At 40.8% G+C, this 22,112-nt stretch overlaps 2 protein-coding genes across 2 annotated transcripts in view; one reads left to right on the top strand and one right to left on the bottom strand.

The window, feature by feature from the left end:
* The window catches only part of Ftz-f1 (ftz transcription factor 1), a 30,523-nt gene extending 13,654 nt beyond the window's left edge, over positions 1-16,869 (top strand). Inside the window, 5 exon segments of the mRNA XM_076792969.1 lie at positions 12,494-13,182; positions 15,603-15,861; positions 15,985-16,085; positions 16,189-16,236; positions 16,238-16,869. Coding sequence (XP_076649084.1) covers positions 12,494-13,182; positions 15,603-15,861; positions 15,985-16,085; positions 16,189-16,236; positions 16,238-16,372 — 1,232 coding nt within the window. The 3' untranslated portion in view covers positions 16,373-16,869.
* Positions 16,870-18,256: 1,387 nt separating this feature from the next.
* Ppl (glycine cleavage system H protein, mitochondrial) lies at positions 18,257-21,471 on the bottom strand. Its single transcript, XM_076792981.1, has 3 exons — positions 21,037-21,471; positions 20,322-20,465; positions 18,257-20,239 (listed from the first exon to the last, which is right to left on the bottom strand). Exons 1-3 carry the CDS (start codon positions 21,179-21,181, stop codon positions 20,010-20,012), a joined length of 519 nt encoding a protein of 172 aa, XP_076649096.1. The 5' UTR covers positions 21,182-21,471; the 3' UTR covers positions 18,257-20,009.
* Between the last annotated feature and the right edge of the window lie 641 nt (positions 21,472-22,112).

The raw sequence follows: 22,112 nt of genomic DNA, 5'->3' as shown, positions 1-22,112 counted from the left end.
CCGACGCGGCGTTCAACGTGTCAAAGCATTGGAAAATACTGTTGCGTTACTTTTTACACTACTAAAAATTATTAAAAACGGAAAACCATTTTTATTCATAAATCCAAGAAATTTTTATTCTGCCTAAAGATCCGCGGTCTAGCGATTTGCGGTGTCTCCCAACATAAAAATCTCTATTTGCATAATCTTGGACAGTGCGAAAACGTTCGAGTCTCGGTATCTAGCAGGGACATTGCGGACGCGCGTTCCGCGATTCCGTTCACGTAGTCTCTGATGATCGACCGAGAAGATCATGTTCTTTGTTCGGCTAGAAATTCGGCGGGGATTTTCTGGCCGACGATTTCGTCCTTTTTTTTCTCCCCCTTTTTTTTTTTCTTTCCTCCTGTTGTTTCGCAATGCGCGGATGACTTCACTAACGGCCAAGGCGCGACGCGTCGAGCGGCGCGTCTCACGGGAGGGAACTTCTCTCGCCGTGATTGGTCCGGTCGTGGGCGACGGTGGTCACGTGGTCGCACATTAATTTCTATGGGGAGGGCCTGACGTCACTGGACCCGTGGACCAGATTTGCCAAGTGGATTTCCCTTTCTTTTCGACGCACGCGCTCTCGGGTTCGGCGCTCTTGCGTATTTATCGTCGCCGCACGCGGACCTTGCGAGCCTGACGTGGGCTCCATTCTTCCAGCGGCCTGCACGTGGATCTGTCCTGTCCGCGCCGCCTGTCGATCGTTCCTAGATCATGGAAATCGTTGTCCGAGTACCGATACCGAACAAAAATAGGACTTTATTAGCCATTGCTCGTTGAATTGCAGCGACCAGAATTTTATTTTGTATAAAAATAAAGTGGCGTTGCGTTGGCATTGGCATTGGCCGAGCCAGAATCCTCCCGCTGTAACCGCTCTCCGATTGGTCCGTGTTTTCCTCCTTAACAAAGCCACGTAGAACATTTTCGCAAAGGAAAAAGTTACTTGAAATCACCTCGGGAATCTTTCAAGTAAGTACAACATTTTTGGGACACCCTGTATATCTCCATTAAGCGTACTTAATCTCCTCAGTCACGCAAACATGTCCAGTGCACAAAATTAGCAAGTACAAACACGAGAAAAGTGAAACACTGATAAACCGTGTAACGATTTGAAAATAGATTTAACCAGGTACTTGGAAGAAGAATAAAATGGTAATAAAATGTTAATGCAAAGAATTTTGTCAACACTAGCCGGAAAAAAATATTTTTTTATTAAAGTCCAGTGAACGTCCGCGACATGGTGTTCCATTACGGGAGAGAGTGAGAGTCCGAAGGAAAGATTAGTACGCACGATATGAGAATAAATAGTGAATAGAGAGAAAAAAGCGTTGATCTACTAATGGAAGTATTAATTTCGATCACGTGCGCACACAGCATTAGTGACTTGTAATAAGCACCGCTGTGACATTGCTACTTTGTTAATCACAGTTATAGTTCACCGGATAGATCGAGATACGGATTACGTTCTCTTTGATCGAACGTGGACGGCACATTTCTATGCAAATATTCGATGCGTAAAAAATGATTTATAAATATGGAAGTATCAATTTTCATTTCAACGAGTAAGTTGCGGATCTTTATGCATTTATGACAACTGTGAGATCTGATTACGAAAGAAACACGTGTACGCTAACAACAGTTAATAACGTTCCGATTCTATTTTTATCAAACAGAGAATCTTCAGAAAATTGCTTCCGTATTCCAGTTGTTATAAAAATAGGAAACGGAAACTGTTCACACGATTGTTCATCTAGAATACATTTTTATACGAATTAGATGAATGAAGGAGATCACGTGGCTGCAGTAAGATTTCTGTAGCATTCTAGCAAATAAGTAATACCAGAATTACGTTCTGCGACCCCGGAACCCCCTCAAAAGCGTTTGTAATTACCAATGTATAATTAACGGAGAAGTTTTGCCGAGCTTTTGCGATTCCGGCCCACTGTGCATTGCATGCCACAGTTTCCGGAGGACGGCAGTTGAACTCTCCCGAAACAGAGCCGCCATACTATTTAGCGCTCGGAAGAGTTAACGTTCCACGAAAGCGTGTCGCAATGTTTGCCCGGTCAAACATTTCCTGTCTTCGGCTGTTCCGATTCTCCGAAACGAGCAGCGTTTGTCCCGGTCGGCCATCAATTCCGCAAAACGGTGGCGGTGCGATGGAGACGCGACAGCAACAAAAAAAAAAAGGAGAGAAATGAAACTTTTCCGGTAGGCGTGCGCTTCGCGATTGCATAACCGGCGAAGCCACGAGAGCCGCACACGAGTGTGCACGGTTTCTCTAACCATCGCATCGGCGATCGATGCAAAACCGTCCCCGCGATGTATTTAACGCATTTATATGCGGCTTTGGTAACGCCGACTCTCCTCTCTTGCCAAATCCCTGCGCAACCGGAGGAGAGCTCAGAAATCCTCATAAATCGAGGAATACTATTAACCGTGTTGCCATCGTCATTTTCCTCCGGGGACACTTGTTCGACGGCTAACAATAGAGCCCGGCTGTATTTTCATCGGCGATATTCGCGGACGCGCGAGGTTCGCAGACCTCTCCGCCACTTTCGCCTCCGAATTTCCTCCGAACGTTGCTTTTCCTGTTTTCAACCCTTACTTCTGGTTTTTCATTTTCAAAGAGTCCGCAACACATGTCTCTCAAAACACACTCTACGATAAAATAGTATACAATTCCTGCAATTTTCATTTTTCAAAAAAATAACGTACGCAGTTCGAACGTCCATGAATATGTGTGCAAAATCCTGATGCAAAAGGTTCGACGGTTCTCCTGAAAAAAATTTCAGAAAGCGAAATACCCGCGCGAACGGCTCGGTTGTTAGCCCATATTCCGAATTAAGTAGAAAAGGACATAACTCGCGGGATGACCCGGCATAAGGGGAGCGCGATCGGACAATGCGAGCCACGCATTGTCGTTTCCCATCACAAAGGCTGGCATTGTGCCGGTCGGTGAAATTTATCGATAATTCCGGGCAACGTAATAACGGAATCGGGAGTTGCTTGAAACCGGATCGGGGGCGGCAGAGGGGCGGAGGGGGAATTGCGATGCAATTCCGCTCGCGTCCCGTGAAAACTTCCGGTTGTTACTTCGCCGAGATATAGGCACAATGTTCCCTCGAGGTTCCGACCGACTGGGTGCCCCGGTATTCGACTCGTAAATACCATCAGCGTCGCGGTTTGGCATGTATATTTGACGATCGGCCGATCAAATCGAAACCGTGTGCCGATACGCTAATACGACCGACCCACGCTCTCTGCCACCCACATCAGCCCGAGCCTAAGCTCGATTTTCTGATCGCGCGCCGCGCGCGTTCACGGTTCAGCTGTTCGACGAAAACGCGGAAAACGCGCGAGCGAGCGAGCGCACACGCGACACGTGCCTCCGAATATGCGAGGCCGAAGAAACATTTTTGCCGCGACGATCAATTATTCATCAATCCAGAAAATTGATTTGCTTCCTCTTCGTTGAACCGGTTACGAAACCGCTGGTAATTATAATGTTTCCCATCGTTTGACTTTATTCTTTGATTTCAATGCGTTTCGCCACGAAAGGCCAACTTTTAATGTCACCGAATTCCTTGACAAAACGCACGAAATGGTTATTCTCTCACGTTTCAATTAGAAACATTACAGACCTCTTTCTTCGATAATTCTTCCACGTGGACACGTGGAACCTAATCTAGATTTTTCTTAAACAAATTTTCGGTGGCACGGCGTGTTCAACATTGGGACAAAGGAACCTCGGACGTTGTTTACAAGCATACAATGTAGCATAATTCATTTATTTTGGTAAATAAATTTTTAAGTGCTTCGCGAAGGAGGTACGTTGCTTTTAGCGAACATTTATTCTAGGCTGTGTGCGCAGTCCGAAATACATTGTTGAAATACACAATACGCGTATTGTGTAAAAGTAGGTTGCTCTGAAAATTGTATGCAGTCGTAAGGCGGCTTTTATGATCAGGATGACTAATTCGGGAACGTATAAACTGGAAATGGTCAGAAAGTAAAAAACCGTTTTACAGCTTGGGTTATTAACCACTCGTAGTTTCAAGTGACCACTGAATGCGGTTTATCATCATTAGCTGGAGCTAGAATCATGAGAATCCAGTATTGCTTCACTGGTTTCCAATGTTGCGTTTAAGAAGACATAAATTGAAAAGGGTAATGCTGTCAGCGAGGCTGTCGAGGCTGTTAACAATTAGTCTAGAGGAAGAGGAAGTGTTTGGCCAATATTCTTTATGAACACGCTGCCTAGAATGGAACGATCTAGCTAGAAAACGTGATAGATCATTTCAAAAACAAATCTACTCGTTGAATCAATTGCGAAACTTTTTTAAATTTTAACATGTTCACGTCATTTTAAGATAGCGTAGTCATTTATAATTTATTACGTAGTCATTTATTTTTACATAGTAGACAGCATAGTAATTTTTGCGTTTAGCAATTTTTTAAGTATGCTGCTGAATTTAGTTGTCGACTCATTGATTAAAACATTGGAAAAGGCGTAATTTTACCCTAAAAAGTGTAGAATTTCTCGAGACCGAAGAAACAAATTTTTAGTTCGCAAAAAGATCCGCAGTCTAATAATTGCAATGCATATTTTAAGGTTGGAAAAATATCGAATTTTTCTCCGGAAAAATGAATACGAAAAACTTGCCAAATTAACTCCCACGACCGACAATTTGCGAAACAAACTGGTGCCGTTTAGCGTTACACGGTGTAACATTTACGGCACAACAATACAGGAAAAGAGGTCGTGGGTGTAAGTGAAAGTAGTTTGAGTCAACGCAGGAATAATCGCATTATAATCGGCAAATATTTGTCGGCCGAAAAGAACGGCCGGATAAAACTGGCCGCGGTCGATTACTAATTCCGCACGGTGTCCGGCGAGACGGGGTCCGCCGTGTATTTACGTCCGATCGAAAGTAAATCTGTCCAAACAATAGTCATCGTTTGCGAAAGCGTGGGTTCGCTATCTCGCGGCGTGCGGTGCTCGCGTGTGCACGCACTCGCGATTCCGCAGTTCCTCGTTGCACCTGGCGTCGAATTGAAGGCGGGAAAGATGCGTGCGGGGAACACCTACGAAGGCTGGGACCGCGGGAAACAAGTCCCGGGGTTCGCTCGTAGGACGGCAATAAGTCGGTTCGAAAAAGAAATCCTCCGAGCCGTGGCTGGCCGAGAGTCAAGTTTAGCCGTGATCCATGTTTCTTTGCTCGTGGCCGGGTCTTTGGTCTCCCTCGGTTATGCGCCACCGCGCGAGACCCGGGGTGAAAAAGAGGAGAGAAACGAGCAGAGAGAAAGAACGAAAGATGCATATGGCGTCGATAGTTTTCCAGTGCACGGTTAAATTTAACTAAAATCTGCACCAGCCGCAAAAAGTCCCTCAAAAGGATCCCGTGACCTCGCATTTCAACAATTGTCTCACCAATAACGGGGGTACCAAGTGGCGTCACGATCCGTACTGTAGAATCATGACAGGATCCCCACCTAGGTCCCGAATAGACTACACTATAGCTTCGTGACGTCACTCGGATTCTGACTGTAGCATTTATCCCAGAAATCCCGCGATACCTCACGAGACACAGCCGAATTAGAACTGTGTTTCGACTACCGATCTACGAATACAGTATTCGTCCCAGAACTATCCCCAATACCGTGAAGATCTCAAAGTATAGCATCTCCCAGCCAATATACGTGTTTTGGACATATATGCAGCTCCGAGTACAGCCGAGCCTTCGAAATAAACGGAACATGCACTCCGGAGTCCGACTTTGCGGCCATTCTTCGTAAATCCCGTCGCGGTGCAAGTCCCGTGCTTCGTGATCGACACCACAGTGATCTAGACGAGAAGTACGGGGGAAAGCGAACGATTAAAAAAATCGGCCACGTCGCGAAACGACTCTGCACGTGTCCCGATAAGCCGGGACCTCACCTACGGGGCCTGGTTGCGCGGCGTGAACCGATCGGGAGAACAAGTGGCCGAAACCGACAACCTGAAAGTCAAGTTTAGCAAGTTTCGTTGTTGGCTCGAGGCTCGGCTATTGTCTGAATTGTCGGGCGAGTCGGTCGACGCGCCCCGATGAAAGAAACGCCAGGAGACTGTCGCGTCGCCGGCCGAGAGACGTGCCCCGCTTAATCCTTGGATGATGTATGACGCTTCGCTCGCATAATGTCCGTCGGAGCCGACGACCGGGACCCCCGACAGAGTAATGGAGTCCGGGAAAACATATACGCGGTAACGAGTGTCAAGTTTACGTGCGCTGCGACGAGCCCTGCTACTGTGCAGGGACCGTAAGTTGCCGAACACCTACGAACCGAATAGCACAGGAGCAGAGTAGGCTAGCTCTGCCTAATCCCCTCCAGGAAGCCCCGACTACTAGATTGTTTGCGATAGTGCAGTCCGCGGTACCATCTACTAGATAAGGCAGGCGGGCCTGGTCGAATCGATTAATTTTTTTAAGAAATTCAGAGCTGTGAATCACTTTTGAAATGTATTGTCACTAGCGAACCCTCAACGACGGATTTCGGATCTTTTCTTTTGCAATTCGTGAGGTTATAGAAATTTGTTACGATACTGCTTCATTCAAGTACATTCAAGTGATATGACAGACAACGTGTTAAATAGAAAATAAGAGTAATTGACGACATAAATAAATGTTCTTTGCCACTTCTGTTGCCTCTTTTACGCTGCTTGTACACGTAGTATTGAGGGCATGATAGTAGAACTCGCTGATCGTCACGTAGAATCACTCCATTATCGGATTTGCGTTCATTCTATACGAGAATAATGCGTTATATTAACGTGTTGAGCACTGCGGTCAAATCAGATTGTATCCGACTCCACAGAGAATTGGTTAGTAATAATATGTGTCGATCTTCCATAAGTTATAATCCTGATCAATATGATACCCTCTTGCTACCAGACTTCTAGGAACTGGTCGCTGGTCTTCCAATGTAATGTTGCAAAATTTGAATAGACTCTATTAACGAGGTAACAACTTACAGTAACTAGCACAATAACCACTGCTTGGTTGATTACGAATTTCGAAATTGCCTAATCGTATGGCGTACGCGATAGAAACGTTCAATTCATTGTTTCGAACCGAACAGTTTGGTTTCTGTAGATAAGCACCTTCGTTACAGAGCAAACGAAGCTGTTGATCTAGTACTGTACACCGAACCGGAATCACAAATTATAATAGTTACCAAGCGTCTCTGAGCGTCTTTATTAAAGCAACTATGTGCTACAAGTTTGATACTCATTGTTGCTTCTACACAACCAGAACTAATTGCGCACGTCAAACTTCGATTAAACTGAAATTGTGTAGACAATCAGGAAGTTAATCTACCGTACGTTCTATAAATTCGCTAAAATCGATCGGTGTGCAGATACATTCTACAATGTTCAAACACCAACATTTACCTAAAACCCATCATCATCTCTCATGCATGAAGGTCCAAATACTCTCAACAACAATTGCCAAAATTCATCACCGACAAACCTCTGCAAAGTGGAATTTTCACGGGACGCGTTCTAATATTTTTAATTCACGATTATTGAGATTGAGAAAATGAGGAATTCAGCAAATGCATTTTTCTTTCGGAGTATTTGATTAACCCTTTGCACTCTAAGCCATTTTAACTCTAAAACGAAACATTTCTTCCGACCTAGAATATTTCCCTTCTATATATATTTTTCCATGCTATACATACGGAAATGGTGCAATTTACTCGTACAGTACTGACATGTTTAGTAATCTATTAAATACAAACAAATTTAATAATGTAAATAATATTTTGAATAATCGTACAGGAATTTTTAGTGGCGCCTTACAGTCGCCATTCGAGTGCTAAGGGTTAAAAATGGCTAAAAATTGGGTGACACACGAACTCGTAAACTATACTACACTAACTCGTAAAATAGTCGTTTCCAGCGATCCGTGAACCCAGTGTTAATGCCGAACTTCAAGTAGCTCGAAATGCTCGGAATAATTAGATCACCTAACTGTACCAGTTCCGCTAATAAAAACCACGCGCGCGTTGTGTCCGAGGCGCAGCTAACGAGCAATAAGAAAATCAGTGAACCCCGATTACGCGACCCCGTTTCGTCCGAATCAATGAAACCCGTAGCTATACAAACACGCCGTCTGCATTTCTGTCTACAACGAAAAATCCACTTGTCCATCGGTGACCACGGAGAGACACGAGAGACAACCAGGCTCGGCCGAGTTTCTTGGCCCGCGACGGCGACGCTGAAAAGGGCCGGTGGGGGGACGAGAAAGGGTGTCGAAGTTGGGCTGTTGCGGGGGTGAGAAAAGGCGCAAAAGACCGAGACCGAATGGGAGGGAAGGAGAGGGGAAAGGTGGCGGCGGAGGAAACGGGCAGAGAGAGAGAGAGAGAGAGAGAGAGAGAGAGGAGGAGAGGAGGCGTAAGAGCGGGCACACACAGGGTGGCGGAGGCGGCAATGTGGATCGGCGGGGCGAGGTGTTCGGGGGAGTAGGGTCGAGGGAAGGGAATAAGTAGGGTTTCGAAGGTGGACGGAGGGGGGGGGGGTCGGAGGTATAGTCGGCGGTATAGTTGTGGTGTCGGGGGGGCCAGAGGGGCGGCCCTCCTCCCTCGGCGGGGCGGCGCAGGCAGAAGTGGACAGGCAAGCGATTCAACCTCCTTTCACTTTCAACGAGCTCCGCGGCACCGCGCTTGCTCGCTCGCTCGCACGTTCGCCCGGTGTGTTTCATGCGACGACGGATAGCAAACACTTCGTACGAAAATAGGCAACGCCGCCATTTTAGCCGCCGCCGCCGCCGCCGCCGCTGCCGCCGCCGACGCGGCCGCCCTATAAATTGTAAACCGCTCGAAATCCTCCCTCGATCGCACCGTGACCCTGAGGATCGACCGTCGTCGTCGCCCCGGACACCTCCTCCTCGGAAATCTTGCCACATCGAGGACTCCGTGAACCGCCGATTGGCCGAGTACCTTTTATGGCAGCACGGTTTCGACGTTCTCTTTCTGTTTCTATTTCTACCTTTTTTTTTCTCCCTCCCCCCTCCCCCATCGCTGCTCCCGGTGAGGATGCTTAGAGAGGAAGCGCCGGGGATCCTCGGCGAGATCGATGGATCGGCGGGGATGATGCTGGCTTTTCGGTCGCGGAATCCTTCTGGAGCCGTTTTCGTTGTCGTTGCGCGTATTGTAGGAATTCGTGAAATTCTGAGAGACCGGGCATCGGTGAATAATGAGGTCAGTCGGGTATTGGCTGGTTTTTGGGAGAAAATGGCCGATGTCGCTGGTCCACCTCGTTTCTGTTATACTAGAAACGTGGGAGTGAACTGCTATGGACAGACTCCAGTTTTTTCGAAAATCAGACCATCAGTTGCTGCCAGACTACGGATATTTGTGCAAAAATTTTCTTTCGTCCTTCACTTGATACTTTTTTCATCCTTCTACTATTTAAAACCGCAGCATTTTGGTCGCATATTCCCACAATCCGCAGTCTAGATTTTATATTATAAAGTAGGTCTTTTTATTCGTCGTATAATGTTAGGTCAGTAAGAATAAACAGATCTGAAATTATTTCGGCGGTGAACAAATATTTTTGTACCGACCATTTACCAATTTTTGCCCACCAAATACCACTGAATATTCTTTCATGAACACTCGCTGAAAATGTGACACATTAACGGGAATTCTCTTTAAAGAAGTGGCTGAAGATACATGTTTCCCCGCAAAGTTCAGAATAAGGAAGTTGTGCACCGATTCGCGGAAGCGTTCGATCATGTTCCGATATCGAGGAAAAATTGTCCGATCAGTGTCTTCTTCGTTCGTGCTCAATAATCTCGAACGATCCTCACCACCGTACGAAACATGATTCTGTGTTTGCCACAAGGCGGAGAGCACTCGTTAATTTTATTTATCGTCAACTCTTCGAATGCCGTCTTTCATGTATAACGTCGGGCAACCAAGAAAGAGTTCGCGCGCCACTTCTAGGTTTTATCATCGCTAAACTGTGCACGGTGAGCTCAGCTAATCGACTCATTAAACTACTATCTCATTCCACTTACGAAATGTAGGCTTTTTGATACCACAGGCAAAAGCTTTCGCAAGAGAACGAAGAATTGTTGCATTGTTGGAAAAAGAGAAACCAAAAAATAAACATTCTGAACGGTGTTCGATACGACACTTATAAAAATATAAATATAAACATAAATTTCTTCAACCTTCGAAATTTTAATCTTTCTCGGAGGGGTGGTTTTTCTTTCGGGGGTGTCGACAGTGGCGTCCATTGACCTTGACTGATGGACGCAGGGTTTCTGGTAGCTCTCTACATTTCCACGGAACTTCGCGAGATTTTTCTCGCGGATCCGTAAAATTTTCGCTGGTCGAGGGACCGGGGTCTTAACGTACGCGACTGCGCAGATTTTAATCCCTCGCAGACGAGGGGGATCCATATCGAGTTCCTCCGCTAGGCCACTTCCGGCCCCGAGACCACACATCTGGGGATCCCTTGTTTACAGTGCGAACCTTAACTCGGAGATGCAGTAACATACTCGGATTCGGGAACGAGCGTTTAGAACGTCATTCGCTCGCGTACAGTTGGAACCGTTTCAATCGATGCAAATCATACGGCTCCGCTGCCGGTCGGACAGCTTCGAAAGTAGTATTCGAATCTGCCTCGAAAAATAAACTACACATAATTCGACTAAACTACACATAATCTCGCTCGAATATTCTACGAATATTCTAAATATTCTAGGATACACCGACTATCTCCGGGTCTATATTTTGAATCAACAGAGTTCTATTTGTGGTGTCGGATTCTACATAAATACATTTTGCAACGTAAACAGCACGAAGATCAAACTCTTGCAGAAATAGAAAAGGGGTGAAATTTCAGTCCGAGGAATGCACGAAAGTGACTGCAACGTGTTGTAAAAATATCAAGAATTCTAACGCTTCGCTGTTTAAATTTTTGTACAATTTCCGATGGATCGTTACACAATTTTACCGATACTTTTCCGAGACGGCTTTCTTACAAAGAGAAAGGCAAAAATCTCGCAAAAGAATACAAGATTCGAGGAGAGGCTCGAGCAGTTTGGCAGCAGATCGGAGGAGGGAAAATTCGCGCCTCGAACCTCCGGGAAATCGCGAAACCTCGCGATTACGTGGTCGCCGATTTCCGCAATCGGAGGAATAACTGCGCAAGCAACAAGCACAGTTGAATTGGTTCGCGCCGAAAGCCGCGCGGCTCGGGTTCAAATTAATATACATACGCGTATTAGCAAAGCGTCGGGTATGCGGAGTATGTTAACAGGTTGTTCCCAGCGGTTAATCGCGAGCAATAAATAATCGGCGTTGGCAGTCGCGGCGTTTCGCTTTCAATAGCGACGCGTTCAACGTGCCAAATAACACCTGCAGCATTCGTAGGTGGAGATCCGTGTTGTGCACGCGGTCTCGGACGGTTCGGCACGGGGACTCGGGTTCGATCGGGAAACGCCGGGGAACAGGAACAACCAGGAGCTAAGCTGTCGAGCTTTTTGTCCTATCGCCGGCAGCAATTAGCCTCGGCTTCCGCCTTCGTTGATGGCGAACTTTGAATACTCGAGGCCGCATGGCGCGCGTTCGCAAAATTGCCCGGATGATCTGTCTCGTCTCTAATAGCTAAAATCTAAATAGCTAAAATTATAATAATCTTGAATTCGCATTGCGACTTGATATTTGCGATTACGGTGTTTACATATGTCCCAAACGCCTAGGCGATAAATGTCCCAGAACTACCCCACTGCTGCGAGGTGTACCCCGTGAGGGGTTAAATAATCTCTTGGCGATATATGTCCCTGGCAAGAACCGTGCTTTGGACATATATCGAGTAAACACTGAATCGTGCAAAACAGTAGCGAAAGTTATTGTCACGAGGGACTCCGGTATACTGGCTTAGGGTTGATAACCAATTTCGAAACGGGGAACATTTCGAAGATAATAAAGATTTCACAGCGAACATATAACAACGGTGGGTCTCGCGTGTCATGCGCAGTACGCGCGAGTCTCAGATAAAAACGATTTAACAGTTCGGCGTATCATCGCCCGCATACGGATCGCGTCTTCTGGTTTCAGGCTGAAAATTGATGTCCGCGGTAAAATGTAGGATCCGATTGTAAAATGTAAGGGGTCCGTTCACTCTTGTGTGATCTTTATTGCGCCGTATCGAACCACGAGAGAGTGCTATGCTATGCACTACGATTCATTTTATTACAGTAATTAGAAATTCTTTGACGCTTATAATCTACTGGGAAACAAAATGGAGTTTCATTTCACTTTAAAGGGGAAACTTATTATAGGATTTTCAATAATTGTGCTAAAAGGAAGCTTGTAGAGTTAAAAAGAGGAAAAATTACGAAATGATCGGCGGTGCGTGTATGTTTAGTGGATGTTGTAGTACGAGGTATTAACGTAGGATGATTTTTGTTTGCAGCCGTGCGGGCGGACCGAATGCGAGGCGGTAGGAACAAATTCGGACCCATGTACAAAAGGGACCGAGCGCGAAAGCTCCAAATGATGAGGCAACGGCAGCTGGCACTGCAAACGATACGCGGCAGCCTCGGTGATCCATCGAACTATCCCTCCGCCGTAACGCCTTTCCTGCATATTAAACAGGAGATCCAAATACCTCAGGTCTCGAGTCTAACGTCTTCTCCAGATTCGAGTCCATCCCCCGCAGCCGTGGCCGCTGGTCTGGTCACGACACAGGCTGGCAGCGGAGCTGGTCAGCACCAACTGATCGCACCGTCCTCCCAGCCAAACATTTCTGGCGGTAATCACCTGCACAACCTCAACCCTGGCCTGGATAGCAAGCTGTGGGCTGCCAACTCCACCACCCCAAGTCCCAAGCCCTTCAACTTCGGCGAACAGTCCACGCAACCTCACGGAGCCGCCGGATCCGCACCCTCGACCGCCGCCTTGAAAACTAGTCCGATGATAAGAGACTTCATGCAAACGTTCGACGATCGCGAGTGGCAGGCGTCCCTTTTTGGACTGTTGCAAAACCAAACGTACAATCAGTGTGAAGTGGACTTGTTCGAATTAATGTGCAAAGTGCTCGATCAGAATCTGTTCTCGCAGGTGGACTGGGCTAGGAATTCGGTGTTCTTCAAAGATCTCAAGGTGAGTCCTCTACGATCTACGGTCGCACGAATTATATCCATTTTCGACCTAACAAAGCCGTTCACGGAGTCGGGCAGTAATCAGTTGGTTATCGATTGCTTCTGTAATTGGTATTACGAAAAGTAATCATGGTAATCGTAATCATTAATCAGTAATCGTGATTGCATTTGGTAATCTACGGTCATCAATCAGTACTCTGTAATCACGGAATGAGTGATTCAATCGTCTTCTACTAAAATTAACGTTACATATACAGTGTTGAATTCGAATTATTATAGCTACCGTAATACCAAACTTTGCAGTTAATCATGATCAAAAAAAGTAATCATTTTCACGACTTACTTGGCATTTTCATTATTTAATTCATTCCTGAGCATTATTTATGAATGCCGCGATATTTGTAATAATTACAATTTTGAGAACGGTTCTAAAAAAATTAAGTGTTCGACACGGGACTTGTTTTCTGTTATCTTATAAAATGGCGACACCACAACCAGATGTCTTCGTGAACGAACTTCTCCTGCACGATGATGTACAAAACTTTCACATTTTCACAATTCACCTAAAATATGGAGATGAGTCTCTCTTATATAAAATTTAAAGGGGCGTTAGGATTTCTGAAAAGTAATTTATCTTTAGTCGTCTACTAGAAACCTATACACAGGTTTTGTAATGACTGCTGAACAAACTTTAATCATTTTCGTTCAGGTAATAGTCTCAAAAAAGATTATTAGATTGTGTTTATGAATCATTTGTCGTTAATTTGTAAAGGTCTATCAAGCAACTGCCGCTGGGTAAAATATTGATTGCAAAAATGTCCATATTTCAATTGCAACTAATTTCCATTTATGTAGCGCGTCGCCATTTTGTGAGACAAACACCTTTTGAGCAGTCGCGTTGATCTAACCCTTGCCACATTTACAGCCAATCGCATAAAACTGTACTTTCACGAACTGCGTTTTAATAGCCGCTTACGTCATTTTTAATTCTTAATTACATGAGTTTGTGAAGTAGCAGAACATTTGTATCAGTCCCAATAAAAATATGTTTTACAAGCGTAATATTTTAAAACAGATTCTATCATCAACATCAATCGTATTTGCTGATTCTTTAATTGTAAATTGACGTTCTCACTCGGAATTCCATAAAATCCTCCTAAAGACATAATCGAATCATTAGTCAAATCACACGAATTCAATAAAAGCTACAAATTTAAGTTCAAATATTGCAATGATCTAATAAGAAGTGAGATAGGGTACGTTAGAATAAAAACAAAATGGCGTACAGCTGGAAGTCCATCTGGAACATTTCATTTTCTTCGCATAATGATATTTATTAAAAGGAAAATATTATAAAAAGAGTATTTGGGTATTTAGAGGAGAAATTAAGAGTAGCTTATTTTTATAAAGAGACTGCAGCATGTAAAAACGTTCAATTAAGTATTATTGGTTTCTTCGAGACTCCACCTGACCATTTGAGGGCTAAGAAGTATAGTGCAATGCTGTATGAATCTCTTCGTGGCAGACGTCATCGGTGTAGGCAGCGGGAGTGGAGATGTTACCGTTTTAGTAGATCCATCGATCGACGATTTTGTTTTTTTTTTCTTCTTTGCTTATGGACTGTAGCAGTCCTCGGAATTGTACACAACGATTTCTTTGTGTACGGTTTGACGACTGGTAGCTATAGAGCATCGTTATCGAGCGATAAAAATTTAACGATTTTTAACCGTTGTTGAGAATCTTTTCAAAGAGAAGTTAGTTCTTACCGATAAATAACTCGTCGCTGGCCTGTTGGTGGTATGAGCGGGGATGTGAGGTAACCAACAGCATTGCACAATCACTGAATGATTTCAAGCATCGCCTCATATCTAGGTCATAACAAGATACGTTTCTGGGTTATGGCGGTTGCCCTAAAGCAGGCCCATGTTAATTATAAACTGTCTACTTAACCTTTTTCTGTAGTTTTTGATTTTTAATATATATATATGTATTTATATATATATATACACACACACGCGCGCACGCAATCGCGCGCGCGCGCTCGCAATATGTCTATATCCATATCTATATATAAACAAAGGTGTAAAAATATCTGTCACGGTTTCGAGTCCTACTTTTAATATTCTCTAGACAATATGGAACGTAAATACGATGTTTTTACAATTTTATAAATCGTTTTCTACGAGACGCGGTGTTGCGAAACATTTTCGAAAAATTTGTACCGTTTTAATATTCACGAGTCGCGTTCGATGTATTATACGAATCGTTATCGCGAGAAAGTTTGGATGTTTAAACGATTCTGTATTTATTTATGGAAACTTGCTCGGATTGAATTGCACGTTGTGGGAACGAGAGTTTTGTAAGGTGACATAACAACACGTTGCATACGTATATCTAACAATTTATTAAATTGTTTGACAGGTTGATGACCAAATGAAGCTGCTGCAACACTCCTGGTCGGATATGTTGGTGCTCGACCACCTTCATCAAAGGTTACATAATAATCTACCTGACGAGACTACACTTCATAATGGCCAAAAGTTTGATCTCCTTTGTCTCGGCCTACTTGGAGTTCCTTCCCTGGCAGATCTTTTCAACGAGCTGTCGTCGAAACTTCAGGAACTCAAATTCGATATTTCGGACTATATATGCATGAAATTCCTGATGCTGCTCAATCATGGTAAGTTAATTGAAAAAAAAAGGAAATTTCAAATTATAAGAGCACACTCTGGTGTACACGCTGTAATTAAAATCGAACGAAATACATATACACTCACTGTGAACAAATTTTTTATTTGTACAGAAGTTCGTGGACTAGTGAACAAGAAACATGTACAAGAGGGTCATGAACAAGTTCTACAAGCTCTTTTGGATTACACGTTGTCACGTTATCCATCTGTAACGGTACGTTTTTTTCATTTTTTTTTTTTTTGGTATCTTTGTTGTTTTATTGTTTATTTGTTAATCGGTGAGAATTGGTACAAATTGGCGAAATTTTTCTGTACAGGATAAATTTAACAAGCTGCTAGCAGTATTACCCGAAATTCATGTGGTAGCAAGCAGGGGAGAAGATCATCTTTACCAGAAGCATTGTAGTGGTGGAGCACCGACTCAAACTCTTCTCATGGAGATGCTTCATGCTAAAAGAAAATGAAACGATAGATTTGTTTGGCAGTGTTGCCATGAGTTAGTCTATTGCTATATCTCGAAAATCACGATAGAGCCCCTTACTGTCAAAGTGGACCTCAAGTACCTATTAAGAGCTAACACTGCTTAGGCATTGGACCAAGTTAAGGGGCCCTGGTTCATAAAATACCTATGCAAAAAAACAAATCAAGTATAGACGTACATACTTTGCATATATACATAATATGTGTATTATAAACTGTATCTAAATATATAAACATAATGACATATATTTTCTATATTTGATGTTGAAGTTTTAGAGATGTATCCATGGAGAATTACTACCCCTGTTGGTGGGTACAAGCGCAGGGAAACAGTAAGCAAGATGCCTTGAAAACAGTACAAAGGGTGGTTAACAAAATATTGGTCAAAGGGCAGGCAACTTTTGTCTAAATAAGCAAAGCTATTTTTCTAATACTAGAAGCGATTATTTTTAAGCATACCACTGAAGCCTTGCTCTCATCTTGAACAAAAAGAAAAAAGAAAGAAAGAAACAAACAAACGATATCCTAATAGTAAACACGAACGAAGAAGGTAAAAAGATGAACGACAAACAAAGAATTATCGACGAATACAGTCAATCGTGCTTCTTGCAAGGGATTCAATGGGCATACTTGAACGACAGTAAAATTTCATGTGATATACTTATATATACATATATGTCGCACGGCCACCTGGGCATCCTTAGAACTTCCTAAGTAAAACAAAATCTGCATTTTGTCACACTTGCACACAGCAGGGCTATTATATTGTAAATACTAGTTAACACATTCCAATTATGTTGTAAAGTATAAATCATGTTAAATATGTAATTATAATATTTTGTGTATAGTTTAATGAAATAAATATATTTCTGTTGCTTACTGAGAAAAAAATCATTAGCTACTTAATGTCTTCACTAATTTTAGAACTTTATTCATGTATTTTCTCTTTTATTATTTTTTTCAAATAGGTGGCGGAAAAAAAATAACCACGAAAAATGCGATATTTTATTATTGTATATTGTATCATAATAAAGATTCTGTTTAAGAAATGAAAGAATCATTGGAGCAAGGTTTATGTGGTCCTACATTATCTAGCGATTATTAACTAAGTATATAAGATCAATATTGTCTTATCGCAATTGTTAAATAGATAAATATTTACTGAATGTTAAGATAGCGATCGAACCGTAGTAATTTTTCACTAATAGATTATTATTATTGTTTAGTCAATAGTCAGAAACTTTTCAGTGCTGTGAAGGTTGTCTTTTCGACGCCTGTGGTATCTAAGCCATCGGTAATTACACGTGCTAGATTCGAGGCTCAAGTGTGGCAACAAGAACAGAAATCTTTGCTCGTACTGGTAGGCTGGTAGTACCACCCTTTGCAACTCCTACTGTTTATATCCTCTATCAAAGAAGTACCTGGAAAAAATGCTATTTTACTACTTTCACTTTTCCACCGACTTCGTAATAAGATATTAAATATAGATGTAAACAATTTGTTGATGTACGTAACAAAAAATAAATAATGGAAGAAAAACTCGATGCCACATTAGATTAAGAGAATCAAGTGTTGAATCAAACCAGAAGGAGTTAGCTGCGAGTATTACTACCATGGAAGAATATAAATATAAATAAATGAATAAATGAATAAATATATATATACACGTATATATTTTCGAAAACATGCATGTACTTATCGTGTGAGTAAAGATTTGTGTCCACGGTCAAAAAATTTTTGAAATCTTCGATATAGATAACAAAATGTAATCAACGTGTTCCCAAATTTTCAAATCGCCTGGTTCTTTTCAAATCAATCGATCGAAATGAAAGAATGTTTGCATTATTATCGGTTGTCGATTTCTTGCAGAATAAAAAGGAAAAAGAAACATGAAAAATACTTTCAAAACGGTTAATGTTTATTTAACTCGCATATGAATGTCTACCTCTTCGTAAATGTATTAAGTCTTACATTTTTACATTTTTAGTGAACCACATACCTCAGAATAGACACCCAGATAGCAAATTAAATGGAATGTATGAGTGTTACCTTACGTAGACTTGATGTCTACGGCTTCTGTAATATGCGTAACGACAGAATGTAAAAGTTCCATTCAAGTATTGTAACCGTTATATATTTCCATGCTACTATCTTAGTTTACTACTATGTTTATTCCAAATTAGATTATACTTGTACATGAAATGTATAATAATATATTTGACTCGAAATTTCACGATTACCAACGAAGCTTTGAAAGAACTTCAAATCCCATGTTGCTGTTTGGGTAAACCACAAGTGAAAACCGTAACACTTTATTTATTGTAATTTCATCTGTCCTCGAAACTTCTTGTAGAACGTGTCGGTCTGATAATTTTGGAACAACTTCACGGAAATCGCAAACATAATTATCTCGGGAAAAAAAAGGAAGAAAAAGAAACACGAAAATTGTCTCTTCTAAATATATCCCTAAATCAATGATCTTTGTATGTGTCCATCCTATTTAATCGTCCGCTCGATTCTGTTACAACGTGTTTATTGATAATTGTAACTAGAAAGTACGATAATACTGGTGTAATAAGCATTGTGTTAAATATGTACAGTTACTAATTATAATTGGCAAAATAATCTAATTTAATATCGATGTGATTTTTTGCTCCAATAAATCATTGGAATTAACATTTAAAGATGAACTATTCTGCGTTGTTAACACTGCCATTAGGAGTTGGCAATTGTAAATTATGTAGAAAAAAAAATAATTGATTGTAAATATATCTTTATTATTAACTAATAACTGTTCCTTTTTAGGATCGACAGTGCTATTTTTTATATATTATACTGATTGAACTCCTTTTAAACAATGATATTCCCCTTATTGCACTCCTTGTCTTTGGTATTATTGTAAAATATGTACAATATCCATGAGACGTAACGATAGATTTCGAAAGGAGGGTAAAGGATGGTACTATGTAAATTATTAAGCAGACAATTTTCAGAAATTTACAAATAGTATTTGAAAACATTCAATCGTTTCTTTATATACACATGTTATTATAATTTAAATGCGTTTATGTACAACAAAAAGTTTACTATAATTTGTAACAACAATGGTGTCATTCGTATATCGAATAACATGTATATTAAAACATTTGTTTGCTTTGTACAAATATGATAACAAGATAAGAAAATGCACAGTGGTTAATAAAGACATCAACTAACTACTGCACTCAGCTTCATATTCTTAATTCATAATGTTCATATACTACACCTCATGTATCGCATTAAGCACATTCGCCCAATCTTACATAGAAAATTATATGCCTTTGCATGGCTCACAAATATAATATGTTTTCTACCGAAGAATACGATACGTTTGTTTTATGAATACTTTCGTAATTTAAATTCATCTTATTCACGTCATAATGGTTTTTTCTTTTTTTCAATCAATCGCACGATTAATTTAAAGACGTTAAAAATTTTCAACGTTTTACGTTTGTATGATGAAACATTGTGTACTAACGTGTAAACAAATGTTTGTTACTTCATGCTTTAAAATAAATAAAAATCCTTTTTATATTCATAATAGATTAAACTATTACTAACAGAGACAATTAAACTACTACTGAATAATAACTTTGTATAGATTTACAGCCAAAGATGCTTAATGCTCATCAGACTTTAGAAATTTATTATAAGCTTCTTCATTGAGTAGTGTTTTGAGTTCATCTAGATTAGTTAATTCTATTTTGAACAACCATCCTTTGTCATAACACGAAGAATTAACTAAGCCAGGTGTTTTTTCAACCGCTTCATTTTTTTCTGTTATCTTTCCACTGACCAGACTAAATAATTCAGAAGCAGCTTTTACTGATTCTAATGCTCCACACTCGGCTGTAAGAATTAAATTTTGTTAAATAGGTGGACCAAGAGATCGCTGTCTTATTTTAAAAGATAAATATATGATTGTACTAACCATCCTTTTCTATTACAGATCCAACATCTGGAAGCTGAGCGTACACAATATCACCCAATGATTCTTGTGCGTGATTGGATATTCCAATTGTACCTATTTTTCCATCAATACTGATCCACTCGTGTGTTTTCGCGTATAGTCTTTCTAAAAATTGAAAATTTCATATTATATGATATTTATAAATCCAGGCTATCAAACAAATACTTAATGCAATATAACAGCGTGTTTAAAGAAACAAACGTTTTTAAGCTATACTAAAGTCAATTTCATAATAATGAAATCTGTAATATATACTAAATAAAGTATCAATTTACAAGTACATACCATTGTATTTGCAATATTAGGTAGTTATTATGTGTTATGTTCAGAGTGGGACAATATTCGAATACCATTAATGAATCGTAATTAACGAAAGTAGACGTTTAATCATCACTTACATTAACGATTAATGTTTAACTATAAAAGAATCTCAATTTAATTTCGATTCAAAATTAACAATTGATAATTAACGATTAATATTCTAATCAACTATTTATGGTTAACGATTAATATCATCAATCGATTGATCAACCGACTCATTTTTTTTATTGGAAATGCTAATCAAGCAATTAAATAAAATATTGTAACAGAACAATCCCCCACTCTGGTTACGTTTGCTATCACAATTTTCTCATTATCAGTGAGTTTTTTTTATCAAATTTGTTTTCAAACTTACCGGCTTTTAAACATTGAGTGGTAGCTATAGAACGTGAGAGATGTATGGATACTCTTGAAACAGGATGTGTGAATAAACCTGTTCTCGAAGCACACGAAAACGTCTGCACGGTACATTTAGCCATTTGTGCGACCAATTTTGCCATTTTAATTTTATAATTTATCAAGTGGAACCTCGATTATTCCGGTCAGGTCTGAAAACTTAACCTTATTGCAGTCGTGTCGTCTGCAATGTGTCGTCCTTGACAGAGTTCCTAAGTTTTCCGTAACGGAGCGAACAGAAAGGCGCGATACGAATGAATGATTAAACGATGCGCATGAAACAGCATATGTTTCTTAAATTATCAACCTTTTTTATCTCGTAGAATGTATTTCATCACCGCATAAGCCTCCGCTAACGCGAAACAAATATGCTACCGCATGTATAATTACCTAACAATAAAAATATTCATCTCAAACGATAACCTTAAACAATCAACGTTGTCCAGTTTTCATAATCATTTTAACATTGATGTACATTGATAAAATTGTACGAATTTATTATTGTTTAATGTACCATTTACAGATGCTTGAGCCTTGGTGCAGATTTCATTCTCGGGATGAAAAATTTTAGTGTCATGTAAAAGGAAATTGAAAAGTGTATATGTAGCAATCGATTGATATTGATACATAAGATCCTGAACACGAGAGTGAACATTATTTAACAAAAGGTCAAAAATAAAATCTGATAAAGAAACCATGGGAGTAGGAAAATACTCATTTAATGTCTTCAATATGTATTTAATGCATTTAATATGTATTTAATCTTTTAATATATATTTAAATAGAAAATGAATTGTTTTACTTTTAGTGTAGTAAATGTCAGGTTTTCGACAGCTTCAGAAAATGTTTAATGTTATTGAAATCACGTGAGGTTAAGAGGTCAGTAGAAACACACTTGGGAGATAACTTGTAATTTATGTTATCAGGATTGTAGAGTATCAGTGACCTCCAGGTTCAATGTGAATAATTCACGTGGAAAATCGTGAATCCCTATTCTAAGATCACCATTTATCGAGTTATCTCCATCTATTTTTC

This window comes from Halictus rubicundus, chromosome 9, assembly GCF_050948215.1.
Source record: "Halictus rubicundus isolate RS-2024b chromosome 9, iyHalRubi1_principal, whole genome shotgun sequence".
Lineage (NCBI taxonomy): Eukaryota > Metazoa > Arthropoda > Insecta > Hymenoptera > Halictidae > Halictus > Halictus rubicundus.
Note: the sequence above shows the minus strand (reverse complement) of the source record. Positions and strands in the feature narration are given on the sequence as shown.

Coding starts and splice junctions, on each gene's coding strand:
- Ppl (XM_076792981.1), bottom strand. CDS start 21,181: ATGGCAAAATTGGTCGCACAAATGGCTAAATGTACCGTGCAGACGTTT. Junction 20,466..21,036: donor CACTCAATGTTTAAAAGCCG/GTAAGTTTGAAA, acceptor TTCAATTTTTAG/AAAGACTATACGCGAAAACA. Junction 20,240..20,321: donor ATCTGTAATAGAAAAGGATG/GTTAGTACAATC, acceptor TAATTCTTACAG/CCGAGTGTGGAGCATTAGAA.